The sequence below is a fragment of the Chelonoidis abingdonii genome, chromosome 21 (genome assembly GCF_003597395.2).
Source record: "Chelonoidis abingdonii isolate Lonesome George chromosome 21, CheloAbing_2.0, whole genome shotgun sequence".
Taxonomy (NCBI): domain Eukaryota; kingdom Metazoa; phylum Chordata; order Testudines; family Testudinidae; genus Chelonoidis; species Chelonoidis abingdonii.
In genome coordinates this window covers 15,179,526-15,199,669 of record NC_133789.1, presented here as the reverse complement: position 1 = coordinate 15,199,669, position 20,144 = coordinate 15,179,526, and the positions used below count along the sequence as shown (strand labels likewise).

General features: G+C 55.1%; 1 protein-coding gene across 3 annotated transcripts in view; it reads left to right on the top strand.

Moving 5' to 3' along the window:
• ARHGAP27 (Rho GTPase activating protein 27) overlaps window positions 1-20,144 on the top strand; it is a 78,888-nt gene that overhangs the window by 44,834 nt on the left and 13,910 nt on the right. For all 3 annotated transcript variants that reach the window (XM_032784032.2, XM_032784030.2, XM_032784033.2), the window contains 8 exons: window positions 3,439-3,864; window positions 4,193-4,420; window positions 6,506-6,619; window positions 7,277-7,344; window positions 10,748-10,835; window positions 14,189-14,293; window positions 18,384-18,482; window positions 19,309-19,408. In XM_032784032.2, the coding sequence (XP_032639923.1) occupies window positions 3,439-3,864; window positions 4,193-4,420; window positions 6,506-6,619; window positions 7,277-7,344; window positions 10,748-10,835; window positions 14,189-14,293; window positions 18,384-18,482; window positions 19,309-19,408 (1,228 nt within the window). The remainder of the gene's footprint in view (window positions 1-3,438; window positions 3,865-4,192; window positions 4,421-6,505; window positions 6,620-7,276; window positions 7,345-10,747; window positions 10,836-14,188; window positions 14,294-18,383; window positions 18,483-19,308; window positions 19,409-20,144) is intronic.

Here is a 20,144-nt window from a genome sequence, read left to right as displayed (position 1 = left end):
CTCAGGGAATCGCACTCAGATTGTAAACGTGTCTTGACGCGGCTGGGAGCTCTGCTGTAGGTCTGTGACAAAGGGTGACGGAGATGGGAATTGTGTTACATTGTGGAAAGTTCAGTGAATCGACCCAGACACTGATGTTGCGTCTGTGCTTAGTTAGTTTGTCTCCATCACCGGTTTGGAAAGGAAGAGGAAGTAGGTAGCATCTTGGTAAATATAGCCAGCAACACTGATACGGGGACTGTGGCAAATTGGGCCTGGAGAGGAACAGTATCCTGGGCCTAAAATAATTCAAAGAGTTCCAGCTGGGCAGAATCAACCCAAGATACAGAACGCCCAAGAAAGGGGAGAGGCTGGGAAAGCAGTGATTGCTATGGGAACCTTTGGTGGAGACCTTGTAGTCAGGGGCTGCTGTATCTCTAGGCAGCTGCCGCAGGTGGCAGATTTCTGGGAGAAGTGGGTGGGGTGGGTTGGTTATTTTGAGTGTTTGGCTGGTGAAATTTGCAGTGGCACCTGAAGGATGGCAGCAGTGTGGGGGAGAGGGTGAGTGACCAGGCCAACTCTGAGTGACTGTGATGTACCATGGTACAAGGGGTCACAGCACCACTCCAGCTGGCCCAGCTGCCCTTCCATCATGTGGGAGGGGTGGCTGGGCCAAGATAAGGGGCAATACAGTTATACCTCCCAGCTTCAGTCAGGTGTCAAGGGGGGCACCTGGGCCCCCTGGACCTCCCCCCTCCTTGTCTCACCTCTGCTGAGTTCAGGTTCTCATATGTGGGGAGCAAAGATTCTGGCACCAAGGAGGGGGCACCAAGAAGGGGCGTCACGCTGAAGTTCTGCCTAGGGAGGCAGGTTGGCTTGAGTAGCCTCCGAGTTTGGTCTAGCCAGCGGATGGGGACAGGGTGCCAGATGGGAGAGGTGGTTTCTGTTCCTGGCTCTGCCTGTGCGAGTGCGAGCAAGTCACCTCCCTGCTCAGTGCCTCAGTTTCCTCGCCTCCCCTTTGGCTGGGTTCTCAACTGAGACTGCTGCCTGTGTGTGCGCACCACAGGAGATGGGCGTGAGAGGCTGCGGGGCAATCATCTCTCTTTGTTTCTGGTGTTTCTGTGTGAAAACTTTGTACCCATTATAGCTCCAATAACACGTACAATCATAAAACTGCAGAGATCACAAGGAGAAAACAACTGTCTGCGTCTTATCAGCTCATTTCCTTTGGGCATGTGACAGCAGGTTACCTGAAGCCAGTTAGTTTCCTGGTCCAGTCAATAAACCAGTCCTGAGTCTTGCTCAGATGACATTTAGAAACGCCACAGGGGTGTGGTGTGTTTGTATGCTTTATATGTTTATAGTCGGAAAATTTAAAATTTCCTGCAATTGAAATCGGATTTATCAGAAAGTTGACACTGTTCTGAGGTTGTGCATTCCCTGACTTTCCAGAGGGAACTGGACATTTTTCATGCTCCATTAAATTGGGCCAAAATGTCCAAATGTGGATGATTAAATCTAGATATCTAAAGAAGCAGTCTGTTTTTTAGGCTTATTGGCACCAAAAAAGTGACCCTGCTTTAACTACAACTGTGCGGGTTGGTTGGTTGGGTTTTTTTAAATCAATGTGGTGAAACCTGTACAAACGAAAAGGATGCTGGCCCCGCCTCAGTCTGCTGCCTGGGACCCGTTGCTGGATTATCTGAGCACCTCACAATGCTCCCCTCCCCCCGCTAGGCGAGGCAGGGCAAGACTATTCTCCCCTTGCTGCAGAGGGGAGCTGGGAGAAATTACGTGACTTGTCCAAGATCACACAGGTCTGGTCTACACTACGCTGTTAAACCGATTTTAACAGCGTTAAATCGATGTAACGCTGCACCCGTCCACACTACACTGCTCTTTATATCGATTTAAAGGGCTCTTTAAATCGATTTCTGTACTCCTACAAAACGAGAGGAGTAACGCTAAAATCGATATTACTATATCGGATTAGGGTTAGTGTGGATTCAAATTGATTTTATTGGCCTCATTATTTTACAGTAGCTACCCACAGTGCACCGCTCCAGAAATCGACGCTAGCCTCGGACCATGGATGCACACCACCGAATTAATGTGCCTAGTGTGGACGCGCACAATCGACTTTATAATATCTGTTTTATAAAATCAGTTTAAGCTAATTCGAATTTATCCTGTAGTGTAGACGTAGCCTCAGTCTGTGGCAGGGAAGAGAATTGAACTGAGCTCTCTCAAGCGAGGGCTCTAACCCCTGGGCCATCCTTCCTTGTCTGCCCGTCCCTTTCATGCAGAGGAACACAGCCCAATTACAGGAGCAGGTGCGGGGTTTTTATTGTATGCAACACACTGCTTTTACACAGCCTACCATGCCACTATTTTTAGACCTCAAGTGCAAGTGTAGCATGGTGTAGTTTTTGCCCTGTGTCCTCACAATAATGGATCTCTATCCAGCTGGATCTCTAGAGACTTTATCAATGTTCCTTCTGTAGAAGGGGTTTTGTAGTGTCGTTATTTTGTCCTCATATATGTACAAAGTATGTTGCCAGCAAAAATAGCTCAGCGTGAAGGGGGTAGTCTGAGCTCCTCCACTGGCTGCAATGCCCCCCTGAGGGCAGTTGTGTTGAGCAGGGATAGCCAGACTGCAGCACTCTCAGGAAATGCCCTCTCCACCTGAGGGGCCAGGAGAAGGTGACATAGAGCTTGTGATGCGCACTTGGGGGGCAGGCAGGTGGAGGGCTGGCTGCATGGCGTGGCGTGGGAGACTGAATGAATGGCTTGGCAGTGGGGGGGCTGTGAGCAAAGGCTCCAAAACTGCGGTGTTGGGGCTTTCCTGGTGAGGCCTGGGAAGAGCCTAGTGCAGCAGTGGGGGAGGGAAGTGAAACCTAACGTGCCTCCATGAGGACGTGTTACAGAGGTGAGGACAGGGCTCTTTCCTGTGGGTGGAGTTCAGGGTTGGGGAAGCTGAGTTGCCAATGGTTACAATTCCATCATGAGTCTCGTGACGGTATGTGTTTGGTTTTTAAAGCCTCAGCTCCTGGAGTCATGTGAGATCTCAGTTCTCACTGACATCAGAGTGAGTTCCTAGGCGGAGAAAAGCTGGAAAATGTGACCCCCAAGGGCTCGAAGCCCAGAAGGTCCTTGAGCCACAGTATTTATTATCTCTTAAACTCACGACTTTTGGGGCCTGGCTCATGGGTTTGGGACATGTGGGCTTAGCAGCTCTGGGACGGAGCCTGGCCTGACAATGCAGCAATGTCCCTCTGGCGGCCGAGCCCTGCCTTGAGTTCCCAGAAACCCTGGCTCCATCACCATGGCCAGCACATTTCTGACGGTCCGACCAGAATGCTCTCGCAATCCCGGCCCAGACCCCACCCAAGTCATCTCCCGCCCGGTGCTGCCATCCCAAATCCAGCCTGACAGACTGTGGTCCTGATCTCTCCCCAGGCCTGCCAGGAGGAGGAGAACCCCACCCCAGTGTACGTGAACATACAGGAGCTCCGGCAGCAATCAGCAGCCACTGACCCCTCCCGATCCCAGCACTGCCCTAGCAGTGTCCTTGCGGACTGGGAGACCCATACGGACACAGGCAGCGGGCACTTGTTCTACTACAACTCAGTGACGGGCGAGACTACCTGGGATTCCCCATTCGGGTGCCCAGAAGATGGAGTGAGTCCTGCTCCCTCACCATCTCTTGCCCCCAGTCCTGCAGCAGCCGAATGGGGCCAGTATGTGGATGACGCCAGTGGCCAGGTGTTTTTCTATAATTCGGTAACGGGTGAGACATCGTGGGAGCCACCCCCGGCTGCGGATGAGCCCAGCGCCCAGGAGATGCAGCCTGCAATTGCACCGTACAGACCCATGGACCAGAGGGTGAGCCACCAGGAGGAGCAGGAGTGAGAGAAAAGCTGGCTGGTCCAAGAGCAAGCCCAAGCCAGTAGCTCTGGGGAGCGCGGGGTGATGGCTGGGTTTGATGCAGTGCAGAATGGAACAGGGCCGACTGGGTGGGTAGATCCTTGGTGGTGGTCTGGGGAATAACCTAGGGAGGTGTTGGGGATCCCCAGGATCCAGGAAACAGCAGGAGAATCCTGCTGGGTACTCTCCTCTCTGCGAGGGGGTCTGGGGAGTGCACCCTGGTGGGGCACAGGGAGCATGGGGGAGGCGGAGGGGTGCGCAGAGGTGACCTCTCTTACGTTCTCAGCCACCAACTCCGGAAACAGACTATCTGGACCTGTCCCCCGAGGAACTGGATGGTTACCCGGAGGAGGACTATTCCCCGGTGGGGTCCTATGAGCAGAGCACCTACCCTTACCTTCTGCCAGGGAGATCCCCCAGGCACTCGGCAGAGCTGAGCCCCTCTCCGGGCTGGTGCAGCCAGAACAACCCCGAGGGGCAAGCCTTCTACCCTGACCATTTCGCCTCGGACACGGTACGGAGCGCAGCCCTGGCGGGGGGAGGGGAGTCATTGGAGGGGGATGAGGGCCAGGCAGGGGTATGGGGTTTGAAAGGAGGAGGAAATGGAGCCTGATGGCTCTTGGGGAAGAAGTCGGGGTGGAAGTGGAGCAGAGGGCAGGGCTGAAGGGGAGTGGGGACAGCACAGGGAAGGGGAGGATGACGTGTGCTGGAGACTCAACGTGCCCTTTTAATGATCTGGCAAGTCCCTGGGCTGTGGAGGGGCACCTGAGGGGAGAGGCCCAGAACAGACTGGCCCAGCGTCCCTGCGGGGCACAGAGCTGTTCCCTACAGAAGATGGGGACAGTCCGTCCAAGCGCTGGATTTCCCCAGAGGTGCTCAGCAGTGAGGGGGCAGGAGCGAAGGAAGCGGGTGCTGGGGGGAGCCCAGGTGGGCACCAGTGCAGGGCGGGGAGTGAGAGTTCAGCGGGCTTGGTGGGAGTGAAGGGGTGTCCATGCAGAGTGGCAGGGGTGGGGGCTGACAGGAGTCTGGGGGGTTCCCAGCATTAAAGGGCTGATGCTCAGGAGCTCTGGGCAGCAGGGCTGGGTGAGGAGAAGGCTGAGGGCTCGATGTGGTGGGGAGGGGCTGGCGTCTTGGGCTCCTGATCTCAGGAGGGGCCTCTAGGCACAACTGGAAAACCCACAAATGATGCGATGAAAGCACCAGCCCCAGGGTGTGGGGCCAAGCTGGAGGCAGCAGCGTGAGAGGGGAAGGGGGACGGTCAGGCTTACAGGCAGCTGGGGGGCACTGTTGGGGATGGAGGAGGTGGGAGGGTGGATGTTCCCCACGCACCCTGGGATGGAGGGCAGGAGCCACGATCCCAAGGAAGCAGCCATGGCACAGGCTGGCGCTCAAGGGGGCAGGATCCCACAGCCGTCCAGCGCTGAGTGTGTGGTTGCTGCCACATGTGTGCTCATGGGTTTCCAGGCCAGAAGGGGCCATGTTGACCCTCCCATCCATCCTGCATGGCCCAGCCCAGAGATCCTCCCCCACCTTCCTGCAGCAAGGCCAGAACTCCTGACGGAGCGAGAGCAGTGGTGGTGCCCCGAGGCCTTAGGCCACCTAGTCTGGGGCTCTGCCTAGCCTGGAATTCTGAGCTGCGGCCACTGCCCCAGCACAAGCTCCATATTGCCCCACGGCAGCCAGTCCGTGCTGTGGGATTGCAGCTGTGCCACCTCCCTGCAGGGACAGGGCCTATGACAGAGCTAGCAAGCAAAGTAACTCTGAGCCCCTTGAGGGTAAGTTGGCTTTAAATAGGCTGGCCAGGCAGAAAAAGCAGCTGTGCTCCATGGAAGCTTTGAGGTGGAGCTGGCCCCTGCTCTTGGGAGCATACAAGGCTCCCTGCAAACACTCACGTTCTCCAGCCTAGGAAGGGGCTGTGCTAAGGGGATCCTGCCCCACCCCAGCACTTTTCCGTAGTGTCTGCATGGGGCCTGCTCAGCAGAGCTAGAGGCAGATACTTTTAAAACAAACCCTTCTTCCCCTGCCAGGTGCCCAGCTTGTGGGGCCATGTGGCTGGGACTCTGCATGGGGTTGGGCTGGAGAATGGGCTGGCCAGTGATATCAGGGTTTCTGCCTGCTAAGCTCAGGGCAGTCATATCTCACGCCACAGGCTGTGCCCTGAGCCTTGCGGAAATTTTCACGCTGACCTCTGACTGAGCCATCAGGTACTGGCCACAGTATGAAGACAAAGGCCAGGCATGGTGGATTTGCTTTGCCCGCTGCCACGTTTGGTCAGGGGGTGATTCACTCCAGCCAGCAGAGTGATGCCAGAGGGCACAGAGGAGGTGCCAGGAAAATGGAGAACAGCATGGCCCTGTGGGCAGGGCACTGGTCTGGCATGTGGCAAATCTGGGTTCTGTTCCCAGCTCTACCCTGCTGGGTGAGCTTGGGTAAGTCCCTGCTCCTCGGCTGCTTCTGTCTCCTCACCTCCCAACCTTGGTGTGTTCAGAGGAAGTTCTCTACTATGCATGTACAGCTCCCAGCACAATGGGGTTTGCTGGCTGGGGCTCTCAGCCTTAGTGATAAATATGGTTTGTGACTAACTGGTATCTGCTTTCAGGTCTCTGTGCCAGGGGGTCACCGGAGAGCAAGCAGTGGGTCCAGCCAGGACAGCAGCCCCTTTGCCAGCTGGCACAGCTACATGCCAGCGATCCTCATCCAGAAAGAGGAGAAGGTGAGGGAGATGGCTGGGCCCATTTTGCTAATGGAGTCATGCTGGCTTCTTTGGATCTGTCAGCAGATATGACTAACTTTGTCCTTTGGTGCCACTCCCCAGCAAGTTCTGTTCACCTGCCTGGGTCCCGGGGGAGGGGGGGGCACCCATATGGCCAGGGCTGGGCAGCTGTTGAGTTAGCCAGGCTGGCTAACTCAAGGGGTACTGTAGCTGTGGAGCGATTGCGACCATAAAAAAACAGCTGCAGGGATCTCCTGACCCCACTCTGTCAGCAGGCAGCCGCTGAGCCTTGGGTCAGGGAGGTGCTGCAGCATGTGCCTGACTTGAAGCGCATGGGTCACCGCCTGGATTTCAGTGGGCATGCTTGGTTGGGCTTCCAACTAAGCGTCTGCTCCAAACGCTTCCTGAAATAGGGCCCTGGGGCAAGTTATTTTCCTGGCGAGCTTGTGATCCAGACGTGCAACTGAAAACCCATGGGCGTTTCCCAGGTGCTTACGGGCAGGGAGGGAGATGGCACCAGGACAGGCCCTATCCTCACTAGACTGGTGTCTTGTGGCCGCTCCAGCAGTGGTACTGATGAGAAGCTGTTTGAAAGCCAGTTTCCCTTGGGAAATGCTCACGGGACAGACGTACACTCTGACTTATCTTTGATTTCAGTTCAAAAGCCTGGACAAGGCCGGAGTTCTTTACCGGACAAAAACAGCTGATAAAGGAAAGCGATTACGGTAAGAGCGTCTCAGCATGGCACGAAGCACCAGGACAACCTTCCCACTCACTGGCTTTCCACAGAGCAAACAGTAATTCCCAGAGCTTTTAAAGAAACATCTGACCTGGATTTAAAAATGGTGTCAGTGATTCTCCATCGCTGGCTAATGAGCTTCCCCTTTAAACATTTTCACCTTATTTCCAGTCTGAACCTGTCTAGCTTCAACTTCCAGCCACTGGCTTGGGTTGGACCTTACTCTGCTAGATTGAAAGCCCATTATTCATTATATTTGTTCCCCAGGTAGGTACATACAGACTGTAATCAAGTCACCCCTGAACCTTCCTCTTGTTAAGCTACATAGATCGAGCACCTTGAGTCTATAACTAGGCTAAACGCCGAGCTCTCGTCCCCCGGTGCTAGGGCATCCCCAGCACACAGCCCCAGTGCTGCAGGCAGATTGTAAACCCCCACCTCTCGTTTTCCCGGGAGTGCATGTTGTTCAGAGATTTCTAAAGCCAGAAGAAACCATTCTGATCACCTAGTCTGACTTCTTGCATAACTCAGGCCAGAGATTTCACCCAGCTACTCGCATGGGCAGCTCCCCCTCTCGTGACACGGCTGCCCGTGAATGGTACAACTGCAGACCACCCAGTCAATCCCTGTAAACGTGTGCAGACTCACCCCTGCAGCACCTCCTGCTGGTCTCTCAGGGAATTAGCTCGATTTCCAGCCCACAGCACCCTCTGCAGGCCAGTGATCTGCCACAGCTTGGCCCCCATGTCCCTCCCAGGATCCCAGTGCCTCTTTAACTGGGTGCTGCCCCCCTGGCAGTACCCCCACAGTTCTGGGCCACCCCCTCCAAGGGGAACCCCCACCCATATCCCCACCTCACCTCAGTCTTGGCTACTTCCAGTCGTTGCTTATCCCCCACTCTCTGGGGCAGACTGCAGCATAGCAGCCACTCATCACAGGCAAGGTTGGGTTGGACCTGCTGCCTCTCCCTATAGCTGGGCTGCCCCGGTACTGGTCTTGGGCCCTCAGGTAGGCCAGAGCCTGGGGGGTTTCCAGGCTGGAGCTCCCCAGCTCCTCTAGCCTTCCCCCAGCACTGCTCCATTCCCAGTACCCTGCTCAGCTCCCTGCAGCCAGGCCCTGCTCTCTCTAGAAGCAGAGAGATTCCTGAGCCTCTGGCTGCCCTCGCCTTCTTACAAGGCCCGGTTAGTCTGTTTGGGGCATGGCCCCAGCTGCAGCCACTTCCCCCAATCAGCCGGGGCTTTGCTCCCTTCCCCAGCCCCAGCCCCAGCCCCAGCCCTCTGCAGGGCTTTTCCAACTCCTTCAGGGCTGGAGTGGGTGCTCACCCCACTACAATCCCATTGTGGCGCAGGGGTGAGCTGTGGGGACAAGTGCACGCTGGTGTCTTACTAACCAGGAGGCTGTTGGGCTCCAAGTATCTCATGAGCAACTGATCAAATCTGTTCTGGGAAGGAGCGGCTGGTTCATGGCTGGTCCTACCTGAGTCCAGGCTGCATTTGCAGCTAAGGGTTACAGAGGGAAAGGATTAAGCTGTAAGTGATGATGCTGAGCATACTCATTGGGCAGTCTGCTCCCCTTCTAGCCAAGCAGGTGACATTGCAGTGGGGCTGAGGGAACAGCGCTTTCTCCTGCACAGCTTCCGGGCCAGGGCAGGGCGGCTCCCTGGACAATCTGGGGGTAGGAGAGATTGAATTGAACTCCACAGGGAAGCTGACTTAATTGCCTTGCTCCAGTGCAGCCTCAGCTGTGTTAAAGCAGAACAGCTTTGCAAATGCATGGGCTGCGTGACAGGCAGATGTGCCGATCTGTTGGTACAGGAGCTTCTGAGGTGGCTGTTAAGGTGGAAAGTTGAATGGATCCAAGGGACGTGCTGCTGTGGGGTATGGTTGGAGATGGGAGTAAAAGCCTCTGGGCGCTTGTGCTGGCTAGATTAGAGGTGGCTTGGGTCTATCTATGCGTGCTGCAGTCACCCCCCGCCTTCAGCATAGACGTGCTCCGTGCGTCTCTCAGTTCCGCAGTTCTCCATGTGTGCAATGTGGTGGTAGCCGCACCCCACAGGCCTGTTCAGATGCTAGAGTGAGGTGGCCCCTGGAAGCACATGAGCTAGGGAGACTAAACTAGGAAAGTCTCAGCCAGTCCCGCTCTTTGAGGGTGGTGCCACAATTTTTGATGCATTCTGCAAATTTCTCCAAATTTGGCAAGATCCAGCCTCTATTCCAAGACGAGACTGAAGAGGGATTTGCTCTCCTGCTATGGCCCTTATACATCACTGCACCATCCTCCAGGGGCCAGTCCAGTCGTGGAGCTGACTAGGGGACAAAAACCCCTGCACAGAGCTTGTACTGGGGGAAGTCCAGTGCAGAGCTATCCTGGGCACTTACTCCTGTCTCATATCCCATACCCAAGTGGGGTGCAGCTTTCAACTCAGCCTAGCTGGTTCAGTGGGGGTCTTGGTTAAAGCCCTGGGTCTGCCTTCCCTGGGGCTGGTAATCCACCCACACAGATGCAAGGACAGAGGCAGCCCTCCAGCACCTTCCCACAATTCCCTCCTGTGTGCCCACAAGGGCAGAGGATCACAAAGCGTCTCAGCGTAGTGTGGCACAAAGAACCAGGGGCTGCTCCCCTGAAATCCTAGTGACACGCACTGGGGAATGTAGCACCACTGAGGTCCCAGTGATGCCGGCAGGGCTTTGCAGCCTGGCTGCTCACACCTGGGCTAGGCCAACCTGGAGCCTATCCCCCAGACTAGCTCTGCAGTGTAGACACCTGGGACACCCCGAGGGCTTCAGTATCCCAGCTCACTGCTCTGGGGACTCAGTGCTGCCTGAAGAGGGGCCCATGGGCAGTCCTGGGGGTGCCAGAACCTAGAGCAGTTCCCAGCTATTATGCAGCAGGTCAAATGAGATTATAATGGTCCCTTCTGGCTTTGAAATCTATGCACCTGCTGTTGCAAACATTCACGTTTTGAGCAGAACTTGCCAGGAGCTCCCTGCCTCTAGCCTGAGCAGCCTTTGGTGGGATGCAGGCTTAGGCAGACAATGTTCATTTGGGTCTAACCTCCCATCCTCGGTTGGTAAGTGTTCCAGGCTGCCCAGCCTCCCAGACAGCAAAGGGCTGTGCCAACTTCTGGCCGCAGACCAGCAAACTCAGCACTTCTCCCTGTGTACAGCTCTGAGCATGGGGAGGAGGATTTTTATGTAGGACTCCCAGACCAACCGGCAGTGAAGGAACCAGTGTCTCCTTAGGAAGTGAGGAGGCCGTTGAGGGAGGGGGTTGTGCTGTGCGTAGGACTTCCCCCTACTTTCCCTTCCTCAGCTGGCAGCATGGGAACAGGGTCCTGCCAGCATAACCGGCATCTGGGTTTAATGCTTTCCTCATCATTCCTCCCCCAGGAAGAACTGGAGCTCATCCTGGACTGTCCTGGAGGGGGGCATCTTGACCTTTTTTAAAGAGTCAAAGCATTTGTCCTCCAGCAGCTTGGTGAGTTGCCAGCCTTTGGCTACTGTCCTTGCTAGGCCCAGGTTGGGAGTTGCTGACAGGCTGCAGGCTGCTCACCAGCACAACAATTTCCTGGCCCTTCCCTATGCAGCCTCTGGCTTGTACCCTCCCTCCTTCATCACCCTGCAGGAGATGCTTCCCAGGTGCCGAGCAAACTTTCTGCAGGGAGCAAAGTGACTCTGGGTCTGGCTGACTTGTCTCCCAGTTGACCCTGAAAATAGTGGGACCATAGAATCCTAGAATATCAGGGTTGGAAGAGACCTCAGGAGGTCATCTAGTCCAGCCCCCTGCTCAAAGCAGGACCAACCCCAACTAAATCATCCCAGCCAGGGCTTTGAAAGTCGATTGGTCAGTCGAATCTCGCTCTGGAATCTGAAAGTGGGTGATGTTCCCTAGAGTATGTGGCTTGCATTCAAAAGCCCCCTGTTCATGTGGCTTCCAGACCCCTTCTAGGCACTGGATGTGAGTGGAGTGACTCAGCAGGGGAAGAGACAGAGCTGCTCTGCAAGGGCTGTTTTCCCCCTCCCGGGTTAGCGTTTATAATAAGAGACGCGAGTAAGTTACCACCAGCGACAAAGGAAACCCAGAACTCCCTCGCTTAGCCTTCGAGCTGTGGTCAGAGCCGCTCAAAATAGGGAAGGCTGCTCACAGTACTGGTGTGCATTGTCACACAGCTCAGGGCTGGTGTGGGCTTGCAACACTTTTGGCGGCATTTTGCAGCAAGGGGAAGAGAATGGGGTGAGAGAAGAAATGTATCTGCAAGGAGCTCCATGCCCCAAGCAGACCCCCAGCCAGATGCAGCAATGTTGACATCCACGCACAGTGCGGGGAGCTCTGTAGGGCCACGCTCCTATTCCTGCAAACCCCGTCGCTGAGGCTCAACCAGGGTGGAGAGCTGTGCTCATGTGGGGGGGAATTAATAAAAATGATGCAGCCGGGGAGCCCTTCAGCTTGCTGAAATGCCTGATGCAATTTCCTGACTGGTGGATGATGGGGGCTGGGATTTCAAAGGAACCTCAGGGAATAAGGTGCCAAATCCCCACTGAAATCTAATGGGATCTGGGTCCCTAACTGCCTTAGGGCTTGTCTGCCTGGGGAAACTGAGCAGAAGAGCAATTGTGGAACAGAAATGGCTAACCCAGAAAAAGGCACTTTTCTTCCAGAAGAAGGGTCCGTACAGGGAGTTAATCAGAAATAAATATTGCTCTTGCAATTCAAACCCTCCCTTATTCCGGATTAGTTCCCGATGTACACTCGCTCAGTGGAAAATCCCAGTCCACGAGGTTGGAGCAGACAGACTCTTTAATCCCCTGTGGAATAGCAAAGAGCCTGGGTATTTCACTGACATTTTCCAGTGGAAAGCTGTGTTCTGTTAGAAAAACCCAGCATACCACATGCACACCAGAGCCCTGACCCCCCGACACAAAACCGATAACCACGTGCCCAGTGCCAGCACTACTGACGTACCAGAGAGAGAAGCCAGGAAGGGATGTTCCTCACCTCTAGGGGAGAATTCCGTGCTGGCCCCCAGCCCGTCACCCACTCCTCACCCGATTGCTTCAGAGAGGAGTTCTGCTCCCTCTGGTATTGAGGTCTAGGCTCCTTCAAGCACAGTCGGGGCATCTCTAGGTATTCTGCCGCCCCAGGCACGCGCTTGGCATGCTGGTGCCTGGAGCCGCCCCTGGGCACAGTTATAGAGGAGATGCAGCTTCCATCAACAAAAGTTTATATCAGTTCAAAATAAGCTTTCCCAGCAAAAGGACTTTTTGGCCAGTATAACTGTGTCCACACTAGGGCTTTTGCCAGGATTAAAATGTCATAAAAATATTGCATCCCTACCTGCTATTGCTATCCAGGCAAAAGTTTCTAGTATTGCCCTAGTCTTAGAAATACTCGTGGCAATCTCGGTGTCCAGTCCAGGGGAGGGTTGAATTACATTTTTAATTATGGCCCATGAGCATCAGTTTTGAATTCCAAACTCCCCTCACTGCACACAGATCTCCTGGTGACCTCAGTAGGAGGCACAAATGAAATAGTTAACAATGACAAGTCAGTTGTCATCACTGAGCTTTACCCCAGCCCCTCTCTCTGATGTGATTACTAGGAGCCGGCAGAGTTCATTCTTCTCTGAGCTATTGTTTCAGGCATTCTGCAGACTGACTGCAAAGTCACACCCTGCTTATGCTGGGGTGGTTCACTCTGCAACCATGAGCAGTAGGAATATGGTTGTTTTGTTTTTAATAAAAGCTGAGATGCTGCAGAATGGGAGAGAGTTCTGGCACCTCTTGTGGCTTCATCCCAGGTCTTGTGATCTTTGATGTTTTTCTTAAAGCCCCAACTCCTGCAAACATGATTAGGTGTAGGGTGACCAGATGTCCTGTTTTTAAAGGGACAGTCCAGTTTTTTGGGACTTTTTCTTATATAGGCACGTATTACCCCCCACCCCCTGTCCTGTTTTTTCACAGTTGCTATCTGGTCACCCTAATTAGGTGAGAATTTCAGCTTTCAGTTTTAAAAAAAGAAGTTTCTACTCTCGTGGTTGTGTAGAAAAAACCTGGGACCACAACTCCAAACGGCTCCAGCACCCAGAGGCAAAAAAAAACACCCTATAGCAGTATTAGTATTTTAAACTCATGGTTTTTAAGCCAGTCCGGATGGTTTTTTGGAGCCTGACTCATGATCTTTGCCTGCTTGGGCTCAGTGATGCAGCAGTTATGCTGCAGGCCCAATCAACACTCTGAGCCGCCAATGGAATGAAACCGTATTAACCTCTGATCGGCTTGTTTTGGTCCAACTGACTCCGGGTGAGGTGTCCTGCAAGAGGCACTCGGTGGCTGGGAGCCGAAAGGCCTAGATTTTAATCCCTGCTCTGTGTTCCCATGGCATGGCCTGACTCCTCCTGGGCCTGTCTCCATTGGCTAGCACCCCTGATGGCCGTTGGAGTGCAGAGGGGCTGCCCTCTGCCAGCTCAGATGGAAGGAGGAGCTGACTGGGGTCCTCTCATCCAGGGTTCTAGCCACCTTGTGCTGGGTCTGGCACTAGGCTGGGTTCCCCTTCATACCTGCAGCCACGTTGCCTATAGAGAGAGACCTGTGTCCCTGGCAGCAACAACACCAGAGGGCTGATGGCAGGTGGGCAGGACAGCGCTGGCTGTACCTGCCTCGGTCCACCCACTTCCAGCTCTGAGCCTAGTGGAAATGCCATGGACAGACATGGCTGGTTTTAAAGCTCACATAGAGCAAATGTTCTCCACCCTGCGACAGCCTCGCTGCTCTGCTCCTCTGAACAGAGCCCAGTGTCTCCCTGGGCGTGACCATCCTCTTTCCTTCCCCCAGAAACACCCTTCCATGCTGACCACGCCCGAGCATACTGTGGATCTGCGGGGAGCTGCTGTGTCCTGGGCTCCCAAAGAGAAATCCAGCAAGAAGAACGTTCTGGAGGTGAGTCCGCTCAATGCAGCGCGGCTTTGGTGGTTCCCCAGAACTGCAGGGCCAGGTTGGGGAGAGATATGTGGCCTTGGTAAAGAGGCTAAAACCACTGGAAACGCCAAGGCCTGGTCCATGTGCAAACTGGGTTAGTTAAACCCACGCAGACCATGTGTAGAGGCTTACTTGGGTTTAAGGGTGGTTTATTTTGGTTTAGCTGAACCCTGTTCCTGCAGGGCCAGCTTTAGGATGTGTGGGGCCCGATTCAAAAGAGCTGCCACTGAAATGCCGCCGAAGACAGCAGCAGTGATTGAGCTGCCGCTGAAGATAGTGGTGGCAATTCGGCGGCAACTCAATCAGTTGCCGCTGTTTCGGGCGGCACTTTGGCAGAGGGTGCGGGGCCCTCTTACGGATGCTATGGGGCCCTCTTAGGTGCAGGGCCCGATTCCCAGGAATCGGGGGAATTGCTGTAAAGCTGACCCTGTGTTCCTGAATGATTTATGATTAGTCTGCATTACACAATCACCCCCGTGCCCCAGCCAACAGCTCTGCCAGCAAAGCCCCTGGTGTAGATGCAACAATGCTGAAACAAGGGTGTTCAGGGAGGTGATGTAGCTATGCCGACGGAGGAGCTCCATTTGCTACATATCCACGAGCAACTCTGCTGGAGTGGCAATGTCAGCAAAGCACTGTAGTGTTGACAAGCCCTGAGGTAAGGCACTGCTAGATCGGAATCTAAGGGCATGTCTACACTACAGAGGGCAGTATAGCTGTGCCAGCAGAACCCTCTAGTGTAGACACAGCATAAGACAACAGAAGTTCTTCTCCCAGCATAGCTGCACCACCTCCCCAAATGCCATTAGCTACGGTGAGAGAAGCACTCTTTTGGGGGTATAGCTCTGTCTGCACCAGGGGTTGGCTGGCGTAGCCATGTCGGGAAGCGGGAGTGATTGTTTTAACACTCCTAAGCAGGGTCGGATTAATGCAGGGGCTTTAGGGGCCGCAGGCCAGGGCTTCAGGCTAAGGGGAGCCCCACCAAAATAAATCCATAATTATAGACAATTCAGTGGTCACCAACCCATCGATCGTGATCCTGGAGCCTCTGCTAGTCATTGTGATCTCCGGTATGCTAAAAGTCCAGCGGCGCAGCAGGGTTCAGGCAGGCTGCTTGCATGCCATGGCCCCCCACCACACCTGGAAGTGGCCGGCTGCTTGCACGTCTCTGCAGCCCCTGGCCGGGGGGGGCAATGAACTGGCCAATGGGAGCTGCAAGGGCGGCGCTTGCGGGTGCAGGCAGAGCACGGATACACACTGTCCCCGTCCTCACAGAGGCGCACAGAGACATGCCAGTAGCCAGCCGCTTCTGGGAGCAGCATGGGGCTATGGCAGGCAGGCAGCTCAGCTTGCCTGAGCCCTGCTGCGCTGCTGGCCAGGAGCCACCTGTGGCAAGCGCCTCCCGGTCGGAGCCTGCCCCTCACACCCCTTTCTGCACCCCAATCCCGTGCTGCAGGTCAGAATCCCCTCCTGCACCCAAGCTCCCTCCCAGACCCTCCACCCTCTCCTGCATCCCAATCCCCTACCCCAGGTCAGAATTCCCTCCTGCAACAAACTCTCTCCCAGAAAACAACTAATATAACAGCTGTTCTAAGGTAAGGAGTCGGCTATTTTGAATTAACTTAACTATATTCTACGTGTTTTAAGACTAAACTGTAACCACAAAATGGCTTTATGTTAATTAAAAGGCACGTTTAGTACAGTGTTAATAGCCTCAATGCCATAATTGTGATCATTTTGTTTTAAATTAGGAAAAAGACATGTATACAGGGGCCCCACAAAATCTAATAGCCCCAGGCCCACAGGAGAGTTAATCCAGCCCTGCTCCTAGCTGGCAAAGCTCTGCCAGCCAAACACTGTACTGTAGACCAGGCCTTAGAATCAAGGAAATGCAGGGCTGAAAGGGATCTTGGGACGTCATCTACTCCCATCCCCCAGCACTGAGGCAGGATGAACTATACCAAGGCCTTATCTGACTGGTGCTAGAGTATCCACGCAGGGGGTGGCAGGGGTTTAATGGAACAGGTTTAAAATTTACACCTGTAACTAAACTGGTTCGACTCTGTGTGGACAAGACCCCAGGAAGGTCCTGAGGCTTGGTGAGAACAGAGCCTCTTTGTGCAGGCCCGTGGTTTGCACCCAGGAGCTGATGCCCCCTCTGGCTGGTGTGTTCTGGAGTCAGATAATCTCTGGCACGTGCACACACGGCCCTCACCTGTGTCTCTTTAGTGTCCTGCATGCTGGCTGCTGATTTGGCTGCTCTATGTGGGCTAATGGCCACTTCACGTTCCCTGTCACGACTCCAGGCCTTGACTATGCACCCAAGTTGGCCTGGTGGAACTAAAATGTACAGGCCCCCTCCCACCCCAGTGTGGACGCAGTTATCCTGAGATAAAGGCACTTCTCCTGGGATAGCCAGACCCGCAGGATGGGGAATGAGCTATGCAGGTGTTAGGCACTGTTATTCCAGCGTAAGTGCGGCCATGCTAGGGGTTGTGCCAGTGTAACTGTAAGGCGCATGGGGATCATATCCACAATGGACACAGTTACACCAGGGCGAGCACGCCAGGCCTCCCTGGCCATTGCATAACCCTCCACTGGCTGCTTTTCAGCAAGCCCAGTGTATCTTTTAAATAAGACGTGAGTGGCCAGGGGCCATGTGCTATTGCTGAGGGGCAGCCGGACTTCAGGGGAAAGGGAGAATTAAAAAGTGGTGTCTGCTTCCCCTTCTGAGCTCCGCCAGCAGGGCCCCTCTCTGCACACAGCAGGGCAGTACGGGCTGCCCCCTTTGCCAGTGCAGACAGCAGGCTACTTTGGGACAGCCAGGACGGCCAAATCCCGGCTCTTTCGGGCTTTTCATTGGAAAGGAAACTGCCAGCCAGTAACTCTTCACGCCTGCACAACGGGACAGTGGATGGAACTGAGATGGGACTTGCTGTTTGTTTGGGCTGCAGCATTGAGCAAACCAAGCCAGGGGTTGGTTGTTAGGGAACACTTCTACTGCAGTAGCACAGAGGGGTTGGCCAGCTAAGTCCCACCATACTGGGGGCTGCGTATACAGAGCACGTGGCAGCCCCCACCCAAGGAGCTCACAACAGGTGGATGAGACAGACCAGGGCGAGGTGACGCATGCTGGGATCACAATTCTAGCCAGTCAGGAGCAGCGATCACAAAACCCCGCCTGCCTGGCCAGGTTGCGGGCAGAGCTGGAAGACTCCTGCTGCAGAGACAGTTTAGAGATGCAATTAAATACAGGGGGAGACCACAGTGCAGAGCCAGGGCTTAGTCTGAGGGAGTCACGAGCAAAGGATCCGCCCCTAGAAGCCAGGCATCTTTCCCTCAGGACCTGTGAGCACTGAAGACAATGGCTGAGCCTGGGGGGGAGGAATAGCTCAGTGGTTTGAGCATTGGCCTGCTAAACTCAGGGTTATGAGCTCAATCCTTGCAGGGGCCATTTAGGGATCTGGGGATTGGTCCTGCCCTGAGTAGGGGGTTGGACTAGATACCTCCTGAGGTCCCTTCCAGCTCTGAGATTCTATGTGGTCTGAGTCAATGGGAATTTGGGGTGCCCAAGGCAGGGGCAGCTCTAGGTATTTTGCCGCCCCAAGCATGGCAGGCAGGCACGCCTGCAGGAGGCCCCCGGTCCCGCGGATTCGGCAGCTTGCTTGTGGGAGGTCCCTGGTCCCACGGATTCAGCGGCACGCCTGTGGGAGGTCCGCCAAAGCCGTGGGACCAGCGGACACTCCTGCCCGCCGCCCTCACAGTGACCAGCAGAGCGCCCCCCATGGCTTGCTGCCCCAGGCACGCGCTTGGCGTGCTGGTGCCTGGAGCCACCCCTGGCCCAAGGAGCAGAGACCTGAGCTGTAAAATTGAACAGAAGTCAAGGCCAACAGCAGGGGCCCTGTCTCAGCCCAGCCCACTGGTGCCTGATCGCTGTTGTGCCGTGGAAGGAAACTGCCCTTCCTCCCCTATGGACCCTCTGGAGGGCTGTCACATTGGGGGCTGCACGGCGCCTGTTTTGCCCCAATAACTCCCATGCTGCTTCTTTCAGCTAAAGACCCGCGACGGTTCCGAGTTCTTGATCCAGCACGACTCTGAGCCCATTGTGGCCACGTGGCAGAAGACAATCGCTGACAACATCAGCAGACTGGTGAGAGGGGCTTCTCTGGGCGTTTTGTTAGAGCTTTCTCGAGGCACTAGCCCTGGCAGGAGCCTAAACCCAGAACCTCTGGGCCAACCAGCAGGAGCTCTGGGCTAAAGTTCCAGGATCAGGCCCCTTTGTTCAGAAGACCTTTTACACAGTCCAGCCCCCAGACGGGGACAGAGACCCAGATAGGTGGGTTACACACCACGCCCCCATCCTCAGCACTGACACTGGTCCTACCCTGACCCCCTTCTCCAGTCCAGCTCTCTGCTCAGCCTCACTTTCCCTTCTATGCCCATCTTCTGCTCAGCTCTGTCCCCTCCTGGAGGTTTCGTCTTTAGGATCTGGCATCGGCATCCTGGGACCAGCTTTCTCACAAGATTTACAGCACTTTGGCTGCTAGAAACACTCTGCCAACTGCTGTCCCCCTGGGAACGCAGCACGGCGGGATTGGTGTCTTTCTTACCCCAACCTCAAAAAAATTTGAATTTTGAGCAAAGTTTCAGGTTGGCTCCTGCTGCAGTTGCATCCTCTGCACTGCAGTAGCCGCTAGGTCCCAGACCCCAGCGCACCAGGTGCTGCACAAACACAGAACAAAAGCCTGTGCCTGCCCCAAAGAGCTGACAGTCCAAGGATCTGTTGTGTTCAGACTGATTTGTGGCCCATCACTTGTGTGTGGGGGTGGGGGTAATTTTTGCATTATCCGCTGTCTCCCTCCCAACCTCGTCAGCCGTGTCTCGCAGGCTACGGGAAAGCACCGCGCCTCCCACACCTCTAAGCTCCTTCGGGGCCTTGATGGGACAAAAGCAATCTGATGCCATGTCTCCCTCAGTCCACAGACTTTCCTACTCACGATGAGAATGGAAATGTTGGGGACTTTGGAGCCAAGGAGAGACTGGGAAACAACAAAGATGAAGACAAAAAGAATCCAGGTGAGTGGATGAGATCTGAGCAGGGCTGGCTCCAGGCACCAGCTGAGCAAGCTGGTGCTTGGGGCGGCAAATTCCAAATTTCGTCCAAACCTTTTTTTTTTTTCCGTGCTGCTCCGCTTCTGCTGTCCCTGCAGGTTTTTTTCTTTTGGTTTACTGCTCCTGCCACCCTGTAGGGGGCAATGGCGTGGAGGAGGGGAGCTGCTGGGAGCGGTGCCAGGTCTGCAGCAAGCCCGGCACAGCAGCCCACGTCCTTCCCTGCCTGACCACCGGAGCCCTCCCAGCAGGCGGTGCAGCGGGAGGGGTCGCATGGCGAGCACCCCGCTTAAGGAAACCCTGGCTGCCCCCTTCTCTCTCTCCCCCTCCCCCCCCACTAGCTACGGTGTGCACACCACTGCCCGGGGTCTGCAGGGCAGGGAGTCCCCCTGCACCCGCGCTCCCGCTGCCCCGCAGGGATTTTTTTTCTTTTTGTTTTTTCATTTTTTCTTCCCTTCGCTGTTCCGGCACCTGGCAGGTTTGTTTCAGGCTCCCTCTCCCCTTTGCTGCTCCAGCCAGGCGGCAGGCTGGTTTCCTGCCCCCCACTGCTGCTCCAGCCGAGTGGCAGGTTCTTTCCCCCCCCCCACCCGCCTTTGCTGCTTCAGCCAGGAGGCAGGCTGGTTTCCCGCCCCCACCCCCCCATTGCTGCTCCAGCTGGGTGGCAGGTTGGGTTTTTTTGTTTGGGGTGGCAAAAGAGCCAGGT